This window comes from Dipodomys merriami, unplaced genomic scaffold (assembly GCF_024711535.1).
Source record: "Dipodomys merriami isolate MVZ:Mamm:240054 unplaced genomic scaffold, mDipMer1.0.p SCAF_5, whole genome shotgun sequence".
Classification (NCBI taxonomy): Eukaryota; Metazoa; Chordata; class Mammalia; order Rodentia; family Heteromyidae; genus Dipodomys; species Dipodomys merriami.
The window spans coordinates 30,282,015-30,306,742 of NW_027206068.1; the positions used below are offsets into that span (position 1 = coordinate 30,282,015).

General features: G+C 37.9%; 1 protein-coding gene across 4 annotated transcripts in view; it reads right to left on the reverse strand.

Moving 5' to 3' along the window:
- Window positions 1-24,728, reverse strand: part of Magi2 (membrane associated guanylate kinase, WW and PDZ domain containing 2) — a 1,319,799-nt gene that overhangs the window by 300,955 nt on the left and 994,116 nt on the right. For all 4 annotated transcript variants that reach the window (XM_069996345.1, XM_069996344.1, XM_069996347.1 and 1 more), the window contains exons 8-9: window positions 6,086-6,207; window positions 3,989-4,171 (exon numbers count right to left, since the gene is read on the reverse strand). In XM_069996345.1, coding sequence (XP_069852446.1) covers window positions 3,989-4,171; window positions 6,086-6,207 — 305 coding nt within the window. The remainder of the gene's footprint in view (window positions 1-3,988; window positions 4,172-6,085; window positions 6,208-24,728) is intronic.

Consider the following 24,728-nt stretch of genomic DNA (forward strand, 5'->3'; position numbering starts at 1 on the left):
GGAGAAAAACATGAACTATTGTGTAGTGAGGAAAGCTTTTTAATAGAATTAGATCAACATCTTTCAGACTCTGGATTCTACGTGACTCACGTTACATCAAGCTTCATTTCCAAAATATGTTCAAGAATGTTAACAGTGTTGTTGATGACTGACCTGTAGAATGTGCAGAATTCACAACTAAGTTAGATGACATCTGAGCATGGCTCTAATTTCTCCAGAGAAACCTTCTGGAACTTTACAGAACCACAGAGAATTGGCTCAATTAGCTGTCAAAAAGCAGCTGGAGGCACAGTGTCCTCATTTTTTCCTGTTCTCTACCTCTTCCAGGAGTTAGGTCTGGTAAAGAAAGAACTCCCTACTTTCCCTTGTTGCTCTGCTGCAGGACCTTGGGTCAACTTGCTGGATATATTTGTGTACATTGACACAACTATTGACATCTTTACCCCAAATCAGAGATTCCCTAAAGCTAGAAACAGCAATTAAAGTATGTTCATGCATGTTTCAATGTCAAATGAGACTGTATACTTCTGAAATATCAATTTTTAACTCATATTTACAGCCTGTTATTTTTGTTAATTGTTGCAGTTCATTGTGCATCTGATGTTAGTACAAATAAGGAAACCAATTTTGCTCCTAACATGTACTTGTTTTCTAAATTTCATCCAGAATCTAGAAAGCAAGTTTGTTCTTGCTTCAGGAGTGAGCTACCCTATCCATTCACTTACTGATTGAGCTGTGTCAGACAAGAGAAATTCAGAATTCAGCCCATCCAAATATTCCTTCTTCACATATAAGAACATCCATCCATCCATCCATCCATCCATCCATCCATCCATCTATCTGCTACCCCATCTATCCATCCCTCATCTCACCCACATATTCATATAATAACTTACTGAGCACCTGCCATTTGCCCAATACTGTCTTAGATTCTTGAGATTCATACTTCTACAAAACATCAGTTAGAGTAAAGGTGGATTGTAGTTGATTGAAATTCTATGTGAGGATGGTTTTCATAAAGACTTTTATGTATTCATGATGATTTGAATTTTAGCATACATGTCTAAATACTACTGTGTGATGGTTGCTATGCAGCCCAATAGCTAACCTTCACTTAACATTTTAGGACATACTTCACCATCAACTCAATGAAGGCGTAGCATAGAAACTTCTTTTCTATTTTTTCCCACTGCTGTCCCTTTGCACTTGCATTTGCCTCTACCAATAGCCTACTTTGCTCAGTTGTCTACCTAGCAAATGTCAGTGTGTCATTCAAAATTCTTCCCTATGTCATTTTTTTCTGAGTATGCTTAGCATCTATCCACAAATTGATTCTCCTTTCTGCTGTGTGATTTCTACACTTAAGTATGCACTTTACTATCACACTGGCATAAACACTCATTAACCTAGCACTCATTATTTCTACTCTGCAAACTTCTGGGGATAGAATCATTTGTTTCTTCATATTTGCTTTCTTATTAATTATCAGCATGTTCAGCATGTACACACATTTACTCAATATTGGCCAAATAAGAGCCATTTCCTCCTCAGCAACTCATGGAATGTTACAGAATTAAATGTAACATTAAAACTTTTGAATATTTAATAAGCACTATATTTTGCTTTATTAAACTATTTTCTAATGAGGAAAACTACTATCTCTATAAAAGCCTAACAAAATTCCATATGAACACACTTTCCTTTCTAAAAAGAACGGTTGTTCACTCCCCACTCTCCTGACTTTGTGTTACCATCAGAGTATTATAGAGTTATCATATTGTGTCATAAATGCTTTTTCACATGTCACAGTCTCTCCCAGATGACAGCCACATGCTGGTCATCTTTGCATGCTACCCTGAAATTACTAGGAAAGGGAGGTGTGCAACAAATACTTGTTAAGGACATAAGGAGAGGACAGAATAGGAGATGGTGAGCAGACTTAAAGGCTTGGTTCTTCTCTTCCCATTAGGAACTACGTTGTGATTTTCTTAAAAGAAGGAAATTTGCTGAATTCAAAATAAGATTTTGACTTTGATGTTTAGATTATATAGATATTGTACATTACTAAAATGAGTACGAAAGGAAAAAATGTTTAAAGACAATTTTTTTGTCTTTTAAAGAAATCCTTTCTAGTTTTGAAAAAGGATACATCGCACAGGGTCAGAAAAAAGTAATGAAGCTCTTTATCATTGAAAAGAAATAGATTTGTAACCACTTGAATCCAGTCACCTGTAAACACACACACACACACACACACACACACACACACACACACACACACACGAGCGCGCGCACGCACACACACACACACACACACACACACACACAAAATTAAAACCCTAAAACACTGTAAGTGGGAGGAGGAGGGAAGAGAGGAACTGGATTATACTGGAAGTATAAGCATATTCCAAGAACACTATATGCATGTACAGAATTATCACAATAAATCTACTTTGTGTTATGAATATATGCTAATTCCAAAAAATAAATTAAAAAATGGATTTGTTAAGTATTTCAATAAATTCTCTTTTGAAATTTCTCCTTTTGAAATTTCTCCTTTTACTCTCTACTAAAATGTTTTTAATCCCACAATTTCTGTTTCTCCTCTTAGCAGGCAATAACATGATTTTGAGTTAACATTTGTGATTTTGTTTTGGCAGAGTGCAAGTTTGTATGCATAGTGAACCACCAGCCAACAGAAGTGGTGTGGAACCTTCTCTAACAATTCAGTGTATGTGATTTTTAGGATAATAGTGTTTGTAAAATACAATGAATTCATTATGAAAGTTCATCTTAAACTTTAAAGAGGTGTAGTAACTTTAAATCAGTGTGATATACACCCAAGGGACTACTGGAAAAAGTTGCCCATATAGAAACTATTTAAGGAATGAAAGATAATAAAGCATTTGTGATTTTAAAAATTACTGTTGTGTCAAGATGCCAATTTTATGTTGTTTGGCTATACATAGATACCTTTAGAGTGCAGGGAAGAATAATTCACAGATAGGTAGATATAACAATGACAGAAGTTTTTCCCAAAGTAATTCTCTAGTTTGTGCATCTGCTAGAATCCAATGAATTTAGAAAGCAGATACCATAGACTAAATCAATGTAAAAATTAAAAAAAAAATCATGACAGCTTCTGTTTCTGTGAGGCTATAATTGCAATCCTTTTAATATTCTTTAAAGTTACACTACAAGATTCTTAATCCAACATTTTGAATATACAAGGTCGATTTAATTTCTTTATTTTTTTCCAGGTAAGGAAATTAATATTTATAAGTTACGGCACTCACTCAAGGTCACAAGCCAGGTAAGAGAATTTAAAATCAAACTATGCAATCAGACTTAGTTCATTACTCTTGCTCTGTGCACTTTTTTCATTTACCTTTTCCTGCCTTTAACAATTTGCTCTTATATTTCATGTGAAATTAATTTCAATGATAATTTAGATAGGCTTCCAAGTAATTGCATGTGAAAATTAATTTATAAGGACTGGAAAAACTCCATATATTAAAACGTTGTATAAGGACATATAAAGACTAGAGTCATTTCAAATTTTTTTCTCGCTGAGATGAGCATGCATATTTAAATATCTAACCTGGGCAATTTAGCACTAGAATATTACATGATTAATATAGAGTCTAAAATATCGATGGCTGAATATAAGTTAGAAGGGTATGAATTGTTAATCACCTCCCTAAATAGGAGTTCGGGAGATAAATTAGAAAAGTGTCAGTCTCAAGTGTCCATTGGATCCAGCAAACAGAAGGAGCAGTTTTGAAAAATGAGATCAAAATGATATTCAATGTTGCTTCCAAAGTACTTCAACTTGATAGTCTTAAACTTGGGAGAAATATAATTTCATTTTTTCCCCAAAGTGAAGTGACCTTTGACTTTGTAATTAAAAGCTCAAAAGAGGCTGTGCATATTTGCTTATAGGAAAGTAGTGTTGTGAAACAATTTTCTCCATCATCAAGGAGCTTACCTGTTTCCATTTTTCCATCCTGTGCAGCAGGCCCATCCGGAATCACGCTCTTCACCTGCAGAAACTCATCGGGCTCATCTCCACCAATGATGGTAAATCCAAACCCCATGTTGCTCTTTTTTAAGGTGGTGCTGAGAAATGTTCCCTTCAACTGGGATGCATCCCGGGTGAAGAGTGGTTTTTCTATGTTGGTCAAGGTAAGTTAAAAAAGAAAAAGCATGTTTAAGGCAAGTTCTCAACAAGAAAGCCAGCCTTGGAGCAGCAATCCCAGGGGTAGAGGTGGGTTTCTTATATAGTAATGCAAGCAGGGTGTGTCTGCAAAGAGGAATGAGGCTATTAGAACTTCCTATAAATACAGAGGTTGTCCCAGCATCTAAGGAAAGATTAAAGGATATTTGGTTTAGAGAATGATTTTTTTGGGGCGGGGTGAAGGGAAAGACAGGTCAACATTCCAATTACTTAGCTTCTTGTCCTACACGCTTACATGGTTCAGATAAAAAAAGGAGCCCAAACCACCCAGACACTTCTTGTACCTTCCTCTCAAGAGACAGGTACAAGGAAATGATCACATGGTATGTGTAAATGACTGGTCCTGCATGGAACCTTGGAGACATAGAAAACCAAAATAGCCATTGAAAATGGTTTCAAAGAGAACAACAGCCCAGCAGTTAAGCCGGAGGAAGTATTAGCAACAGAGCAGTAGCAGAATGTGACCATGTGCTCCAATGTCCAAATAATTTAGAAAGCATTTTACTTGGATGTGGGACTGAGTTATACCCCTATATTGTGAGATGGTCTAAACATAACCAGAACAAACAAATCTACACCGGTCAGAGAGTGTTTAGTGTTTAGTGTTTGATCACAGATATGTGATCAAAAGGTAGGCCAGTGTTTCTAGACACAATTATGAATGTAAAGGTACTACGCTGGGTAACAATGTTGATACATGCAACTCTTATGCCTAAATAACCAGAATGGAACTTGAACCTACCCATACAGTTTGCTTTCTCAACTATGATCTATACTAAAGACATTTTTCTAATCTTATATTAAATGCTTTAAAAGTAATAATCAAACTAGGAAACTAAACTAGTCATTGTTTTAACGCTCATCTCAGAAAAGTATTGCATACAATACTTGGTTACATTTTGGGTGATTTATGATTTCTCTAGTAATCAAAATGGAATTGGCCACTGAATTATACCTTGGATCTGATAATTATGCCTTTTATTTCAATTAGGATGATATACACATACAGCCAAACATTGAGTCATTCTATTGTAATTTTTTATCTACTTAGATACCTTATATATCTTTATTACATGTAGCATTTCTTTAAAATATATATGATAGACATCCTAGCTAGAGTCTTTTCACCTACTTTTGTCAGAGGAATGGTACCTATAATCGGAGCCACCTCCCCCAGAGACCTTTACATTCACGTTGCTGTGCACAGTGGTGTGAAGCGAGCCTTAGCCGCAGGCAAGTGGAGGCTCAGGTGCCAAAGCCTCATTTGAGCTTTTCCTGATGAGTAGAGGCCCACAGGGTGCGAAATGTTTATGCAGCTACTCATTCCACTACGTGGCTGGCAGGTGAAGATGCTGTCGACAAGCAGCCCTGGACATACCGAATGGCCACGGCCAACCCCCGTGGTGGCGCCGACAGTATGACAAGTCATTCACGCTGAGTGACCTCTCCAGGGCAGGGCAGGGACAGAAGGATTTGGGCCTAGGTAATGTCGATGAAGAGCTGTCTACTGTCACAAAGGAGAACAAACCTCATTCTTATGATTGGTCTTTAGAGGGCAAACCCACCCACCGCTCTAAATCTCTGCTGTCAATGGAACCACTGTCACAACCCATCCATCTCCAGCTAGTCCTGTAGGTGCTGCCTGGGGCTCTCCCATTGGTTGCTGTGGCTAGATGCATTCGTTTAGAAATAATGCAAACACTTCACTGAAGTTAATAGAAGGGTTTGTGGGAAGCAAATCAAGTCTTCTAAAGGTGGCCCAGTTTTAGGCATATGTATATTTGGAAGCACAGACAGTTTTGTCAGGTAATGACCCCCTTGCCACTGAGCGCTGACATAGTACTGTACCTCGGAACCCCGGGGCCTGCAGAGGCTTTGCTCCAAGTTCCGGGTGGGGCATGTTATGCTGCTGTAGCTTGCGTTTTGCTTCCAGGACAGGGTTTTCAAACTGTGTTCTTCTGTTTATGTGGCTAGAAAAGAAAATTTCAAATTAGGAAAACAGTGGGACAAAATCATTGAGGAGCACACATCTACAGCTCAAGTAGAGTGAGTAATTAAGGTACACCTTAGCTAATCACCAGTAAATGCCTCACCCCACACCTGCTCAGGCTTCTGACTGGGCTGGCCTAGGTTCGATACTGTGACAAGTGCAGAGTTCTCAGCAAATCCGTTCTGTGTTACTTATTTACATTAGACATAATTCAGCTACAGAAATCGGAATAGACACTTGTTTTCTGGTCTACTGGGTTTGTTTGAGATGAGTTTGACACCTTAAAAAGAAATAGTCAAAAAATGAATTTATACTGATTTGTCAACAGGAAAAAAAAAAAAACCAGCCAAAGTGCTGGTGGCTCACTCCTATTATACTAGCTACTGAGGAGGCTAAGATCCAGACAATCACAGATGGAGGCCAGCTGGACAGAAATGACTGCTAGACCCTATTTCCAAAAAAAAATAATCATCAGAAAGCTTGGCTGGAAGCATGTCTCAAGTGGTGGAGCTTTAGCTATGTAACTATGAGATCCTAAGTTCAAACCCTAGTAATGGAAAATGAAAAAGAATATCTATTTTCAAAGTCCTTAATCAAATAGGTAAATACGAGGTGAATTCACGGATAGTATAGCAAGCACTGTATATATTTATACAGTTTATAATCAGACCTGGATTGAAGAACAGGAATCCAGGGAAAGATTCCCAGGGACACATCAGAAAGACAGAAAAGGTCCATGTAGGACGACTGATGCTGAAATCAATCTGAAGCAGAATCCTTACATTCTGTATAGTGAGATATCAACCCAGAACAGCTGGAGGCAACTGGTGGTATCAGAAAACTTAGCTATATATTTCTTCATATCAGGCTGCTTGAAATCCAGAGTTCTTTGTTGGGTCTTAGAGTAGGAAGCATCAATCTTGCCTGGTGACATCCACATCACTTTATCTAAGACATACATACCCAGGAAGGGGTTGGTGTATAAATTGATTTTGGCTCCTGATACGAACAATATTATGCCATGAACCCATGAAGAGGAGAGAGGGGATAGAGGAACTGACAATCACAAAGCAAATCATTTAACTCTGTGCCAGTTACTATATACACTCTTCTTCCAGTAAGTTTCAGAATAACAGTCTTAGATACTCATTATTCCAATTTTAAAGGTGATGACACTGAGACACAAAGAGGCTGAATAAGTTGTTGTAAAGCATGCACATTGTAGGTGGAAATTCTGGATCTAGCTATCATTTCAATTTCACCAATGGATTTCTTATTTATATACTGTCTCTTTGCAATGTATGATTTCACCTTGGCAAATACACACTTTTAACATGCACATAAGTTTTCCAGTTTCTTCATGGAAAACTAATAGCACCACTCTGTGTCAGAAGGGCTAGGGTTTGGAGCCTCTCTTTGCTTTTCCTATTTAGTAAAATCCTCCATTATCTCTGTTACCTAAAGATATATTATTCCTGATTTTGCCTTTACTGTTTCTGTAGTATCACCTTTGGCCTCATACCAATGAATGCCCTTATCTCTGAATACATTTGGAGTAGCTATGGTAAATAACTCCCTATCAGAATTCGAATCTTTTCTTGATTAATTTGCTATTTGAATGGCATAATTGTTGAAGAAGGACAGCTGGGTTTAAGGCAGCATCTTAGGAAATTTTCTGAATTCTCTAAGCATCAATCTCATGGCTAATAGACACATGAAGAAATGCTCAACCTACCTAGCCATAAAATAAATGCAAATCAAAACAACACTGAGATACCACCTCATCCCAGTTAGAATGGCTATAATCAAGAACTCTAATAACAACAGATGCTGGAGGGGATGTGGACAGAAGGGAACTTTACTGCATTGTTGGTGGGAGTATAAACTTATTCAACCACTTTAGAAAGCAGTATGGAGGTTCCTCAAAAGACTCCACATAGAGCTCCCCTATGACCCAGCAATCCCACTTTCGGGCATTTACCCGAATGATCTTTCCTAAAGTTTGAACCTTGAATGTCCTCCATGTATTAGAGGATTGGTTCTCAGCATGGTATTATTGGAAAGTGGAGGAACTGTTAAAGAGCGGGGCCTAGTGAGAACTTTTAGAACATTGGGGGATGCTCTCAAGGGTGACTGTGAGACATTGGTCTCTCTCCTTCCCTCCCTTCCTCCCTCCCTCCTTCTCTCCATCTCTCCCTCTCTCTGTCTCTCGTCTCTGTCTCTGTCTCTCTCTGTTGTTCTTTCAGTTCCTGACCATGATACAAATTTTTTTTTTTTTTACGATGTCTGAAGTCTGAAAGCATGAACTTCCAAAGGCTCAAAATTGTGGAGCCAGTTGGTCTGAAACTACCATAACAGAGAGGAAATAAACCTTTTCTCTTTCTAAGTTGATTAACTCAGATATTTCATTAGAGTAATGTAAAACTGACAAGCACAGTCTTTGTCCATCAAGTGGGAAACATTAATATTTACTTCATGAGATTGCTGTAAGGAAAAGTGAAATGTTCACAAAGCATAGATACATGGGGAAACCCCTTAAACAATAAGGTACTGACATTATCTTTAAGGTATAGTTATTATTTATTATCATAATTATAAGCACTGATGCTGTTCCTATTACAATACCTATCTGGCTCTCAGCTTCTTCTCTTTCTTGTCTCAGACACATTTTCAGCCTGCATTACATTGCTCTCACTGGTGCTCATTAAAATTTGAACAGACCCTATTTCAGTCTATTTAATTATTTTTCTATATTTCTTCATCATTAAGAGGATCCAAAGAATAACAATAAAAAGAAGTAAACAAAATTAGGACAAAATTATATGCATCTATGGGAAGGTAAACACACAGACAAAATTGAATACAGGGTTCTATTTATATACTAGGGTTACATTGCAAATTAGCTTAGAGTTTTAAAATTCTTTATCTAACAAGGGAGCAATAGTTATAATATTTACAATATTTAAGATAAACCCAGTAGGACAAAGTATTCCATATGAGTTTTCTCCTTCCATTCCTTGGATAAAGGTTTCTAGAATGTAGAATTGCATGTTATAATTTTTTTTTTTTTGTCGGTCATGGTGCTTGAACTCTGGGCCTGGGCGCTGTCCCTCAGCTCTTCAGCACTCTACCACTTGAGCCACAGTACCACTTCCGGTTTTTTAGTGGTTTATTGGACATAAGAGTCTCATGGACTTTCCTGCCCAGGCTGGCTTTGAACCATGGTCCTCAGATCTGAGCCTCCTGAGTAGCTAGGATTACAGGCATAAGCCACCAGTGCCATGCATGTTATAATTTATAATAGCAAATTTCATGGGCTCTACCAACCTTGTCATAGTTTTTGTTGGTCGTGAGGCCTGGACTCTGGGCCTGGGCACTGTCCCTCTGTTCTTCAGCTCAAGGCTAGTGCTCTACCTCTTGAGCCACAGAACCATTTCTAGCTTTGTTTGCTTACATGGTGCTGGAGAATTGAACTCAGGTCCTCATGCATGCAAGGCAAGCAAGCATCTACAACTGAGCTACCTTCCCAGACCCCTTGTCATAGTTTTAATAAAAATGTTCATGTCTATTTCTTTCTCAAGATTAGCCATCCTATGTATAGGGTCCATATATTATCCACCTTTGTACACTAAGGATCTAGCACAGTGAACAGAAATATTTTTGCTTTATAATTAAATGATGAGCATGCACTAAAACTTGTTTTCAAATATTTGTCAGAGACTTCAAAAAACCAAGGTATATCTTTGAAATGTATTGAATTATCAGCTTTTCTTATTTCCTATTGACTAGGTTACTATTCATTATCTGCATAACTTCATCTCAAAAAGATATATAATAAGAATTTTCTGGAATAGACATATGTACAATAGGGTTCCTCCATCTCTCCACCTATAATGTTGCCCTTAGAAAAACCAATGATTAGCCCCTTGCTTTATGGTCACTGTGTTGAGAAGATTCTCCTTATCATCAAAGTGAGTATCTGGAGAATGAAAACTCCAAGGAACTAGTTTGCCCTACCTTGAACCCTACTGAGAATAGAAAAGGGATGTGTTTTGTTAACCTCTTCTGATCGCTATAGACCATTTCCCTTGATAGTTGCCAGTGGCTCATACTTGTAATCTTTGATATTCAGGAGGCTGATTTCTGAGGATCATAGTTGGAAGCCAGACAGGAAAAAAATGTCCAATAGATACTATCTTTAATTAACCATAAAAATGCCAGATGGGAGGTGTGTCTTAAATGGTAGAACACCAGTCATTAACAAGAAAGCCCAGTAAGAGCTTGCAGATCTGCAGTTTAAGCCCTACTACCAGTACACACACACACACACACACACACACACACACACACACACACACACACACACTTTGTCAGAAAGTCTTTTGTTTTAAAACCTAGAATAGTCATAAGCTATAAAAATTACTACAAAGAAATGTATGGTAATTGAATACAGAAGAGTTGTCTTCCTTACGTGTTCAGACTAAATAACTTCAAGGTTTATTTGTGTGTGTGTGTGTGTGTATGTGTGTGTGTGTGTGTGTGTGTGTGTGTGTGTATGTGTGTGTGTGTGTGTGTGTGTGTGTGTGTGTGTGTGTGTGTACCAGTCCTGGTGCTTGACCTCAGGGCCTAGGCTCTGCCCTGAGTTTTTTGTGCTAAAAGCTAGCACTCTACCACTGGAGTTATAGCTCCACTTCCAGCTTACTGGAGGTTAATTACAGGCAAGACTCTCATGGACTTTCCTGCTTAGGGCTGTTTTGAACCACCATCTTTAGATTTCAGCTACCTGAGTACTTAGGATTACAGGTATGAGCCACTAGTGACTAGATTTCAAATCTTTCCAGCAAGGATTTGAGAATCTAACCATGAGTGCAAAGGGAGTGAAAATTGTCATCCTCTTCCTCACTCTTTTGGCCTCTGAGATAAATTCTAGCTGCTTCATTTAGCTTCCATACAAAACAAGGAACTATGAATCTGCCAAGAGTTCTTACTTTTTAAGTATATCCAATCTAATGTCTCATTTTTACAGAGACTCTAGATTTTTAAAAGCTAAGACCAATAGGTGAGCATATTCTAACAGCTTTGTTTTCCCAAGGGAAGCTCATCCATATATGAGATGCTTCCATGTTGGATGGCAAAGGCATTAAGACCTTCTATCCTTGCCCTATCTTCACTGTTCCCTTTCACTGTGGGATAGAAATTTACACTAAGTTACTACATATTAGTACTTTGAAATTTCAGGGGCTTTGAAATGCACCTAAGGAGCAAAAACCCACAAAAATGAAAACAAAAACACAGATGATTTAGGTCCACTCTAAAAATCAATTGACTCACAAGGTAGAATTGGATGCAAGTACTTGTGTTTGCTTTGTTGTTTTTTTTTAAATGGAAGCTTCCTGGATAACTCTAACATGCAGACAGGGTCTCATTTCCCTGAACTTGAGAAAGCGTGGTAAAGTACTGCGTGCTGAAAGACTTGTGCAGAAATACTTCTTTTGGGGGTCTCAGGGAGTTGCTTGCCTGAAAGACTTGTGTGGAAATACTTCTTTTGGGGGTCTCAGGGAGTTCTAGGTAGGGATATTTGGCTACAGAAAAGGTCTTGTGTCTCCAAAAGCTTTAGAAATACACAAAGGGAGGAGAATATTTGTGGCTGATTGGATCATGGGGTGCTAACAGTATTCCCAGGCCAGAGATTCAGAGCCAGTCCCATCAGCTTCCTTCACTGGGCTTGGAAACACAGGAGTGAACAAGAAAGCCAACCATTCTGAGTATGTATGCATATCCATCAGTATGCATAGACAAAGTTGCTGCTGTAGGCCATGATCCCATTGTTACTGCCAGGGCTTTCTCCTTTTTTTCCAGCCAGTATACCCTGCCTTACTGCTCCTGCAGTTTGGAGAGGGACACTTTTCGTGCATCATCCTAAGTGACACTTTTGTAGTTACTGACCACTGTCCTACCATCTTGACTTCAGCTGAACATTTCAAACTGAAATTTTTTTTGGGAGGGGTCAGTTTTGGGGCTTGAACTCAGGACTTATGTGTGGTCCCTCAGCCTCTTTGAGCTCAAAGTTAGTGCTCTATCACTTGAGCCACAGTATCACTTTTGGATTTTGAGTGGTTTACTGGAGATAGGAATCTCACCAGGACTTTTCTGCCCAGGCTGGCTTTGAACTGTGATCCTCAGATCTCAGCCTCCTGAGTAGCTAGGATTACAGGCATGAGCCACCAGTGCCCAGATTCAAACTAGATATTTATGCCAGTGTGAAAGAGGGATTAGAGAAGCGTTCAAGTTGGAGGTGACACCACAAGTCAATGTTGCCAACATAGTGTAGGTGAATGCATTCATTCCTCTAAGGCATGAGGCAGTGAATGCTCCAAAAATATTCGTTGAGCTAATGTATAGATGGAATCGGGCATGCATGAAAGGTGATGGATCTCACTGTGTTTCTGGTTCACTCTCCCATGAAATATTCATTGTGACAGCTTAACTTGGTCAGAGACTTAGGATGGCGTATATGCTATGACCATTCTGCATTTGAGTAGAGACCCACGAAATCCTTCAAAGCATATTTGCAGAAACTCTAATGACAAAGGGCAATGTTATCCCATTGGTTGCTTAAAGTTCCCTAAGCTTTCTTACCCCAATTCCAAGCCCCCACTCATTTCTGCCTCATTTTTGAAGGCCTGACTGTAACTGCTCTGGTGGCCACACATACATTACACTCTCCTTGTCTGTCCTGCATCCACTTTCATTTAGGCCTCAAGAAGACTCCATGATGTTTTTCATTCCTATTGAACTTGTATACATGGAATAAAAATGACTTTAAATCCTCAAATTTACTTCATGCTTTGGGAACTAAGAGAGGCTAATAATCCCACAAGGGGCTTCGAGTGTCAGCCTTGGCCAGAGAAGTCAGAGCGCATTAAGAACTTGTTCTCTGGCTGGGCGACGCTGGCTCATGCCTGTAATCCTAGCTACTCAGGAGGCTGAGATCTGAGCATCTCGGTTCAAAGCCAGCCTGGGAAGGAAAGTCAGTGAGACTCTTATCTCCAATAAACCACTAGAAAACCAGAAGTGGCACTATGGCTCAAGTGGTAGAGTGCTTGCCTTGAGCTGAAGAACTCAGGGACAGCGCCCAAGCCCAGAGTTCAAGCCCCATAACTGACAAAAAAAAAAAGAAAAAAAGAACTTGTTCTCTGTAGTCATAGTTCTCATGTGTGTATCAAGCTCCTTCCCTTACACAATGTATGACCTTCAGGACATCATTTGTACTCTTTGGGCTTTAGAATTTTTCATCTATAAATCAAGGATAAAAATATTACTACCCTCACAGAATTGCTGTGTACATGAAATAAGTCAAAATGAGTAAATCTCAGTGCTTGAACGTTATATCCTCAATACATGCTATCATGATACATTTAATATTGATTTCTCAGATTCTCTGTGCTAGGCACTGAGGGTCAGGGTTGTGGGCAGGGACAAGCATTAATCAGGCCTGTGGCATGGCAGGAGAAAGGAAACAGGAACAAAAAAGAACGATAAAATATGGCTTATATAATATAATCTATGTCTTACAGTGCTTTATAAAGCTAAAATTTAAAAGTACTAGATGAATGCTTAATGCCTTCATGTAAGTTATTTTAAAATGTGAGTTTCGATGAATGAAAAATTTGAGTCTATTTTACTTGGAGCATTTAAAAAATAGAATAATTGAATACTACCTCTTGAAAGATTTCTTCCTAATTCTAACACTTAAGTGATCATTTTCTTTCTATAAATTTCCATTCATTATTCCTGACTGTACCTGGGCAAATGTGAATTTGCTCTGTGAATATAAGTAAAAAGATTTGGGTGACTCACATATTATTTTATTCTGCTCTGTCTGGTCATGAAGGGGACCACTTTGGGGCCATGGTGTCGACAGAGGATTGGAATCATGGCCAATTGAGAAGAGCACCCATATAATTGCACTAAAATTGACAACCAAGACTATCCTGAACTCCATACAAGGCAGAGTACACCCAAATATATTTTTCATGTAAATGAGTTATTTTCCCTCTCATAGTAGTAATGCTATGATCTTTCATATTGACTGGCAATATTTGTTTCACATATTACTTGGTATTTTTCCCACAGCAGACATAACCACATGTGTTGTTAATCATGCCACAAAGTCCCTAACTCCCCCCCACAAATTACAGCCATTAGACATACATTATGTTTTTTTCCCCAACCCTTCTCATTCCAATAAAACATCTCAAATGTTATTGTTCTGAACTCCTGTTCCATAATTCAGGAGAAAATCACCATTTTTGAAGATACTTTGAATCTTTTGCTTCAAGATAAAGAGTATTGAGTTATAAACTTAAAGGTAGGATAGGTTTTATCTAAAAGAAAGTAAAAAAAAAAACTATACTAGTTCATGATCTCTGTGTAGAAATGAAATTTGTGTTCCTTCTGGGATTACCAGTTCTGACTAAATGGTTAAGTCCTAAATTTCATATACCAATTCATTAATTAATAGACACTGGAGATGCAAGCATAATTTTCCCAAGGCATGAAAATTTTAGTTCTGGAATTTGGTCAATCCTTTGAAAACAGAGTTGAGCTGATTATGGCACAACTGGCCAAAAACACAATGCATAGTAAAAAGTGACAACATTTGTACATATAAAGAGAATATTAGAAAAGACGTTCAAACTGATGGTTCAGGGAAACTATCATGAAAGAAAGGATTCTTGAGTACCTTCCACAAAGGTAGATGTATTTTGCCAGAGGGAGAAAGGGACAATTCAGCAGAAGAGTAGACACAAAAGTATTCAGCCATGTTTGAATTTACCTAGCTAGAACGTGGGGTTAATGCACACATACACACTGTGATCGTTGTGAGTTGGGAGGTGGGGAGGTGTTTGGAAACAGATGAAAGCTACTAGACTGGGAAGGTAGTATCAAGCTGTGATATGAAGTCTTGGATCTTATTTCCATTGTGATTCAAGTCTAATGGACTAGGTTTGACAATCACTCTCTCCTGGAGAATGTACCTTGTCTTTTGAACTTGCAGGACAGTTAATTTGAATTTCACTCTGTTAACTGAATAGAAAAGTTGTGGCGATCTGTAGAATTGTCAAGCATTTCAGCATCATTGTTGGACTACCTCCAATATACTAGATACTCTTCTTTCCTATAGTACATGGATACTCCATGATGATGAAAAGTCATATCATCTAAGGAAATGACTGTTTTGGTGTTCCAGGGTGGGTAAAAATGGTGGGAATCATATTGTACATTATGGTGAAATGGATTGTTATTTTTTTTGGCAAGTTACTTGAATTGTTAAAATGTGGAGTCACAGTATAGCTTAAGTCCACCAAAATTTTAAAAAATACAATATACAATCATTTATAATCATAGACATACAATTGTGAAAAGGGGAATATTTGGAGGCTTGACTTCAAGGAGAGTCAGTGAATTACTAAGGATATAGGGATAATGGGAAATCAAGAAGGCTGCATTATTGCTGTCTGTAATTTTCTAAGAAGGAGGGCCCAACAAAAGAATGTTATTTAACTGAGATGCACAAGGTTATTGAAGGTTCTGAAGGTCAACAGGACATTGGCATTGGAAGGTATTACAATTCTATATAATATCCTAAGTCCCCAGGTTTCTAAGTTCAATATTCAGAGATGAGAAAAAGGTTTTTTTTTTTTTTAAATAAAGTATTGTTCTTGACTTCTGGGTTTTTCTAAATCACCGCACAGACCAGAGGAAAATCACATCCATTCCTCTTCCTTTCATAATTTAGAATGTGATCTTTCAATGAGTTTTTAAAGAGAGAAAAGATATTTATTGCCTAGTTGTAGGCAACTAGTGTTTGTGTAAAATCTTTCATTATTCTTGCTGCTAATGAGTGACTGTGAGGCCTGGACATGGGCAGGACCTATAGATCTGGAAGAAATGACCCTGGGGAGATTACAAAATGATGTGTGTGTGTGGGGGGGGCAGGAGTGGAGACAGGTGGTGGAACTAAAGGCTAAAGGCTTCTCAGCACATAGAACAAAGAGAGGTGCAAGAAGTTGCCTCAGTGTTGCTTTTAATAGACTGCTTATTGGGGAGATGTATTGTAGCCACACTTTACATAATTAACAGCCAGTGTCTAAAATTGCACCATTACTGCAAGATCAAAGTTTCGTACTTAGCAGATGATGCTTTCATGTAACCATAATGGAAAATATATTTCCAAGGAACTTGTTTGTTCTCTTCCAAAATACAAATTTATGTCCCTACCTTGAACTTATCTTGGGTATTTCATTCTGAAGACTTACATAAAGATGAAAGGGATGCTGTTGAATATTTCCAAAGAACTCCCCATTTTTGTACTTTTTTGGTACTTCCTCTTTTGTGCATTTAATTCTTGCTTAATAGATGCAATAATAGGCTGAAAGAAATAGTTCTTTAAAGAATGAATGCCACCACCCTTGTAAAATAAGGGAGCGTAAAGGGAGAATGGGGGATGATAGAGAAGAATGAATGATAAAATTTGTCTATGGAATACTTTGTGCCAAACCCTGAACTAAACAAGTTGCCTGCTTTTAATTTATCTTTTCCTCAGAGAGGGTAAATGATTTTCAGGAGAACTCACAGCCAGGGGTAAACTCATGAATCAAGCCCAGCTCTGTATAGTGCCTAAAGTAAGGGATACTGATTTATGTGATTCCTTTACGAGTATACATTAACTTTTTCAAGTGAAATGACTTATGTATGTGCAGGCACAGGCTATTTCGGGTGATCTACAATATATTTTGCTAAGGTGATTCTCAATTTCTTTTTTTTTTAAATCAGTTTTCATTATAAAACTGGAAACTTTAACAATATTGTGAATTACATGCTGGTATTCTGAAGATGTTATTTTGATATGTTTAATAATTTTATCTTTTTAATAACTTGGGCATTATATAGATAGAGGCAGTGAGTGAATATGCGTTAGTGGAAACTATGTGCGTATGTGCACATATATTTATTTTTTAAAAATTTTTTACTATGAAAATATTGTACAGGAGTTACAATTACATGGGCAAGATAATGAGTTCATTTCTTATCAGGCATTGTTGCTTCCTCCTTTGTTTCCCCTTACCATTCCCCTCCACACACGCCAAAGTTGTAAAGTTCATTTTTTGATATAATGTCTTGTACATCTCATTGTTGCAATGGGTCCAACTATATTCCTATTTAAGCGATTTGTTTTTTCCCTTCCCCTCCACAAATTATACCAACATCAAATACAGTGAAAACAGGGGTTATACCATTGGGGAGGGACATACAAAGTAACAAAGAAATCATCTTTTAAATATGTTAGAAACAACTGCAAGAAAGAAAAAAACATTTGAATACTTATCTTGGGGTTCATTTCACCTAACATCAACATATCTGACCTTTTCTGCTTGTCTCAGACATACACTAGTTACTACAAATAAGGGAAACAATGGGGCCTGTTTCTTTGGGCCTGGCTTACTTCACTTAGTATAATTTTTTCTAAGTCTTTCCATTTTGTAACAAATGGGGCAATGTCATTTTTTTTGATGGAGGCATAGAATTCCATTGTGTATACATACCACATTTTCTTGATCCATTCATCTACTGAGGGGCATCTACTGGGTTGGTTCCATATCTTAGCAATGGTAAATAATGCTGCAATAAACATGGTTGTGCTGGGATCTTTAGTATGGTCTTGTGTGATCATTTGGGTAAATGCTCACAGTGGGATTGCTGGGTCATAGGGGAGCTCTATGTGGAGTCTTTGGAGGAACCTCCATACTACTTTCCAAAGTGGTTGAACAAGTTTACACTCCCACCAACAATGCAGTAAGGTTCCCTTCTGTCCACGTCTCCTCCAGCATCTGTTGTTATTAGAGTTCTTGATTATAGCCATTCTAACTGGGGTGAGGTGGTATCTCAATGTTGTTTTGATTTGCATTTCTTTTATGGCTAGAGAGGTTGAGCATTTCTTCATGTGTCTAATGGTCATCTTTCCCTTCTCTTCAGAGAAGTTTCTCTTTAAGTCTTTAGCCCACTTCTTTTTTTTTTTTTTAATTGTGAAAATACCGTACAGAGGGGTTACAATTACATGACCAAGATAATGAGTACATTTCTTTTTTTTATGAGTACATTACTTATCAAGCATTGTAGCCTCCTCCTTTGTTTCCCCTTCCCATCCCATCCTCCCCTGCCTCCCCCCCTAATGCTCCTCCCCCCCACCAAAGTTGTAAAGTTCGTTTTCGACATAACGACTTGTACGTCTCATTGTTGCAATGGGTCCACCTGTATCCCTATTTAAACGATTTGTTTTTCCCTTCCCCTCCACAAATTATACCAACATCAAATACAGTGAAAGCAGAGGTTATACCGTGGGGGAGGGACATACAAAGCAACAAAGAAATAATCTTATAAATGTGTTAGAAACAATTGCATGAAAGAAAAAAAAACATTTGAATACATATCTTAGGGTTCATTTCCCTAACATCAACTTATCTGACCTTTTCTGCTTGACTCAGACATATACTAGTTATTGCAAATAAGAGAAACCATGGGACCTATGTTTCTTTGGGCTTGGCTTACTTCACTTAATACAATTTTTTCCAAGTCTTTCCATTTCTTAACGAATGGGGCAATATCATTCTTTCTGATGGAGGCATAGAATTCCATTGTGTATATATACCACATTTTCTTGATCCATTCATCTACTGAGGGGCATTTGGGTTGGTTCCATATCTTAGCAATGGTAAATAAAGCTGCAATAAACATAGTCGTGCTGATAGCTTTAGTGTGGTCTTTTGTGTGCACATTTGTTTAACCCACTTATTTATTGGGCAGTTGTTACTTTGAGGATTTTTTGTTGGGGGATTTAATTTTTTGTGTTCCAGGTATATTTTAGATATGAGACTCTTGTCCATTGTTTGGCTAGTGAAGATCTTCTCCCAATCTGTGGGCTCTCTATTGATCTTGCTAACTATGTCCTTTGCCATGCAGAAGCTCTGCAATTCATGCAATCCCATTTGTCCAACCTTTCTTTGATATGTTGTGTTTCTGTGTCTCTATTAAGAAAATTTCAGCCTGTGCTGAAATAGGGTTTCTCCTATTCCATCCTGTAATGTTTTCAGAGTATCTGTTTTAACTCTGAGGTCTTTGATCCATTTGGAATTGATTCTGGTGCAGGGTGATATATAAGGATCTAGCTTTAGTTTTTTACAAGTAGTTAACCAATTTTGCCAGCACCATTTACTGAAGAGGCTATCTTTCTTCCATTCTATTTTTTTAGCTCCCTTTTCGAAGATTAGATGGCTATAGGCCTGTGGGTTCATTTTTGGGTTTTCATTTCTATTCCTTTGGTCCTGAGGTTTCTTCTTGTGCCAGTACCAAGCTGTTTTGGTTACTATGGCTTTGTAATGGAGTTTGAAATTTGGTATTGATATTTCTCCAGTATCATTCTTTCTGTTAAGTATCGTTTTTGCTATTTGGGGTCTTTTATTGTTCCATATGAAGTTTTGGATTGCCTCTTCTATTTCCTTGAAGAATGAGGTTGGAATATTGATAGGTATCGAGTATTGCCATTGTCACGATGTTGATCTTTCCAATCCAGGAGCATGGGAGGTTTTGCCACTTTCTAAGTTCTGGTTTGATTTCCTTTTTCAGGTTTTTAAATTTTTCCTTATAGTGGTCCATCACTTCTTTGCTTAAGTTAATTCCTAGGTATTTTATTTTTTGTGGGGCTATTGAAAATGGAGTTGCTTTCCTAGTTTCAGCCACGCTTTTCTCATTGTTGGCATACACAAAAGCCATTGATTTTTGAGGGTTAATTTAAAACCCTGCTACTTTGCCAAAGTTTTGAATCAGCTTGAGTAATTTGGGAGTGGAGTCTGTGGGATTCTTTAAATACAAGATCATGTCATCTGCAAAGAGGGAGAGTTTTACTTCATCTTTCCTTATTAGGATCCCCTTTATATTTGCATCTTGTCTTATTGCTGTAGCTAGGCATTCTAGTACTAGATTGAAGAGAAGTGAAGAGAGTGGACATCTTTGTCTCATTCCTGAGTTAAGAGGAAATGGCTTTAGTTTTTCACCATTAAGTATAAGGCTGGCTGTAGGTTTGTCACATAGAGCCTTTATTGCATTGAGGAATGTTCCCTGGATTCCTAATTTTTCCAGAACCTTCATCATAAAGCGGTGTTGGATCTTGTCAAATGCCTTTTCTGCATCTATTGAGATAACCATGGTGCCTATATATCTATATCTATATAGATTTATATATCAGAGAACATGAATACTGATTAGTACTGAGTATGAATGGTGGTGACATTTTTCACAAATCTGAAGGTTCTCTTCTGAGTCCTTTCCTAAAGTTTGTCATAGCATTAATTTCCTGAACTTTATTCTTATCAAGTTGAAGTTGAGTATGGATCATATCTCTGGCAATGCTAATATAAAGTTATTCTGGCATGTCCTTTTCTGAATAAGATGTACATTGTATGTGAGGACTGTGGGTAGACAACAATAACTGAGCTGTCTATGTCTTTAAAGAGTTATTTATTTATTTTTTTTTGGTCGGTTGTGGGGCTTGAACTTTGGGCCTAGGCACCATTCCTCCACTCTTCAGCTCAAGGCAAGTGACCTACCACTTGAGCCACAGCACCACTTCCGGTTTTCTGGTGGTTTATTGGAAATAATCTCAGGGACATTTCTGCTCAGGTTGGCTGTGAACCATGATCCTCAGATCTCAGCCTCCTAAGTAGCTAGGATTATAGGTGTGAGCCACCAGTGCCCAGCTAAATGTTCAATTTTGCTGAGGTCTGTTGATCCAATGAGGAGGACATGTCACATACTCAGCACAGGATTCTTTGCACACTAATGGGGTGGGGGCCTGAGGACTGATGAGAACTCTTCCTAACATTCCCATGTTTAGAGAGGCGGACATCCCTTCCACATGTGCTACACGCACCAGTAGGCACTGGGCTGTGAGGAATGATGGAGATGCGGGAGAACCACAGCATCATCCTCAACCTTGCTTACTTCCTGAGTCTCACTCAAGTGGAAGCAGATTAAGAGTCTTAGTTATTATTTGCAGTGTCCCTGAACTTTTTTTGCTCATGACCAATGCACCAGCACTTGAACCATAGCTCTACTTCTGGTGATTAATTGGAGATATAAGTCTTAGGGACTTTCCTGCCTGGGCTGACTTTGAACCACAAGCTTCATATCTCAACCTCCCAAGTACAAGGATTATAGGAATGAGTCACTGGCTCATAGCTCTCTCTCCTTTTTAAGAATAAACCATCAAGTAGGACATCATTAGGTTTCCTCTGAAGAATACCACTTGCCACCTTTTAGAGATTTCCCTAATGCTTTGGATTACAAGTGCCTCTTCTATAAACATATTACTTACTTCATAGAACTGTTTAGAGAAACAAACAAGGAGAACACATGAAAATGTTTAAAGTTGTAATCTTCAGCTGATTTTTGTATATTTGGAATACTTTGGGGCTGCGGTTGTCTAACTTAATTATGGACTGTTGGTAGTCTAGCTTCCTTTTTGAGATACTATTTCCATTTTTGTGACTCTTTGTAATAAAATGGTACATTTCTATAAAAAAAGAGTTCCCATTCCTCTGTTTATAAATAGGTATTACAGTGTTTCTCAGAAAGAATGATAATGATGATTAAATAAGTCTTACAAGATTCCCTACACATACCAAATGCTTCAAAATGGTAACTATTAGCTCAGGGCAGTATTGCATTCCTGCAAACTCAGCACTCAGGAGGCAAAGGCAAAAGGATGAAACGTTTGAGTCCAGCCTGGGTATGTAGCAAGGTCCTGTCCTTAACAATGATGATGAAAATGACGACAATGACAACAACTACTACTACTATTACCAACTTTACTGTTTTTCTCTGGGTTGCCTAATAGTTACAAAGAAGGAGTCCATTAAAGATATAACTACCATAGCAGTCCATGTACAAACTACATTACTAGAATGGAGTTCTTTGATTATGAGGCAATACCAACAAGTAGTGCTTTAAAAAACTTTCAGAAATCAAACATCAAATTAGCTGTTTCTATACTAAATCTATGCAAAATTTAGTGAACTACTGTTTTATCACAGTAAGAGCCATTCTTTAGACTTTAGTAGTTAAAATCCCATAACAGAATTTTTTTTTGGGGGGTCCAGTTGTGAGGCCTGAACTCTGGGCCTGGGCACTGTCCCTCAGCTCTTCAGCTCAAGACTAGCACTCTACCACTTGAGCCACAGCACCACTTCCGACTTTTTTCTTTTTGCTTATGTGGTGCTGGGGAATTGAATCCAGGGACTCACGCATGCAAGGCAAGTGCTCTACCACTGAGCCACCTTCCCAGCCCCCAGAATTTTTTTTCTTAACAATTCTGAGGTCCATTTGAACATAAAATTTGATGATAAATATTTATAATTTATCCATCTTTATTATACCATGAGATAAGTCTCCTGTAGTATGATTTTTATGTAGTTAAATATAAAGTTATTTGTTAATCACAACTAATAGATAATATTTAACAATGCTACATTTTATTGTTAAAAATGGAAAATAATGTTCCCTTCAAAAATATTCTTCTCTAATAAGTATGAATATGGTTTTAACTCTGACTTTTTGTTTATGAATGCATTCCTCATCTTTGTGCCCTTTGTGCCCTTCAACTCATGGCTTGACAGAAAGATTCTATTATAACAGCCTCACAATTTGGAGAGGTGTTCATTCTATGGTGCTTTTATGATGGGATTGTTAATAATCATTAAAGGAAAGGAATAGTAGCATGTGACTATGTAGCAAAAAAGTAGAAAATAAAAGCAAACAGCTTTCGAGTTTTAAATATTCTTTGATCAGTAACCGTAATGAGAAAATAATAAGGATTAATACAGGAAAATGGACAAGCTTATCCATGTTAACACAAGGTGGAGTGAATATTCCTTGAACTCCAAGAGGCCTTAGCAATCAAGTAATTCAAACCTCTCATTTACTTAGGCAAAAGCCAGGGAGGTGAAATGTAACTTGGTACTAACCTGTAAATTCAAAACCATAGATGCAAAAAGACAATTTCCAACATCATGATCTATGACACATACAAGGAGTTTTGAAAAACATTATTGGCATATTAAGGGAGAAATAAATTATAGATTTCATGTGGGGTGGATGTTATTATGCTTTACATAGCAGGGGTGAAACCAGCATCTGTTTTTTTTAATTTATTTAATTTTATTATTATTATTATTTTTGTCAGTTGTGGGCCTAAACTCTGGGCCTTGGGCACTGTCCCTCAGTTCTTCAGCTCAAGGCTAGTGCTCTACCACTTGAGCCACAGTGCCACTCCTGGCTTTTTCTGCTTATGTGGTGCTGAGGAATTGAACCCAGGGCCTCATGCATGCAAGGTAAGCACTCTACCACTGAGCCACCTTCTCAGCCAGAAACCATCATGTTTTATTCAATTATAGCTTGCTCTAGACATGACATCAATCTGCTGCTTCTTTGGTTTTACTAAGTCCCTGACAATGTTGGCCTCTCTCTACATACAACAGCATTGCAGTTACATATCTATTAGAGATCTAAGAGACCCAAATACTAGCCAAGAACTTCAATTCCACAAAAAGCATGTTTCTAACATCAAAGGAAAAAGTAAAAAACAGGTGTTGTTTTTTTTCAGCATGTGAGTCTCTAACACTATTGAAGAAAATCCTGTGGAATTTGAGGATACACTTGACGACGTGCAATTTTCATTTCATGGGCTAACTTTAGAACTTAATCTCTAAGAAATGACTCCAAAGTAGGTCATGATACATACAGACTGTTAGCCCAAGACAACCTGCAGTTCATGTACAAGAAACTTAGTTCTATGAATGTGGAGAGGGGAGAGTTAGTGAGCTAGAAGAGCTGTTTTACAGAAATAATAGAATTATTATGTAACATTGCCTTGGTGAGAGGCCATTTAGTATTGTTCAGAGAAAGATGCTGGTGGCATCTTTCTGGTGTCACCTAGCTATAAACTACCTAGGTTAGGGAAGGGACAGTGTTCCCTGTGGGACTCTTACACCTTTGTATACAGGAGTACCACTTCCTAATCCAAACCATAGGTGGCCTGAAACTTCCTGAGGCAACAGCTTCCAAATCTACTCCCCATCTTCCTTCCCAGGGCCATTTGCACAACATAAGGGTGTCTTCAATGGTGGCCAATCCCAACCCAGGGGTGACAAGAGCTGGAAGATTTTGTATAACACACTACTGCCCGCAGCAGTTTTCCCTCTCTAGATATCTTTAGTGTGGGCACATTGCTAGGGTGCTGTTTTTCTATGCTTACTCTCTCTAGAAGTGTTTAAACCAGGGTTTGATTTAACTTATTACTCCCATTAAAATTCTTAAAGACAAACAAATGAACAAAAACAAAAAAGAAAAAAAACACAAAAAGTGGTTATTTTCTAATCATCTTTG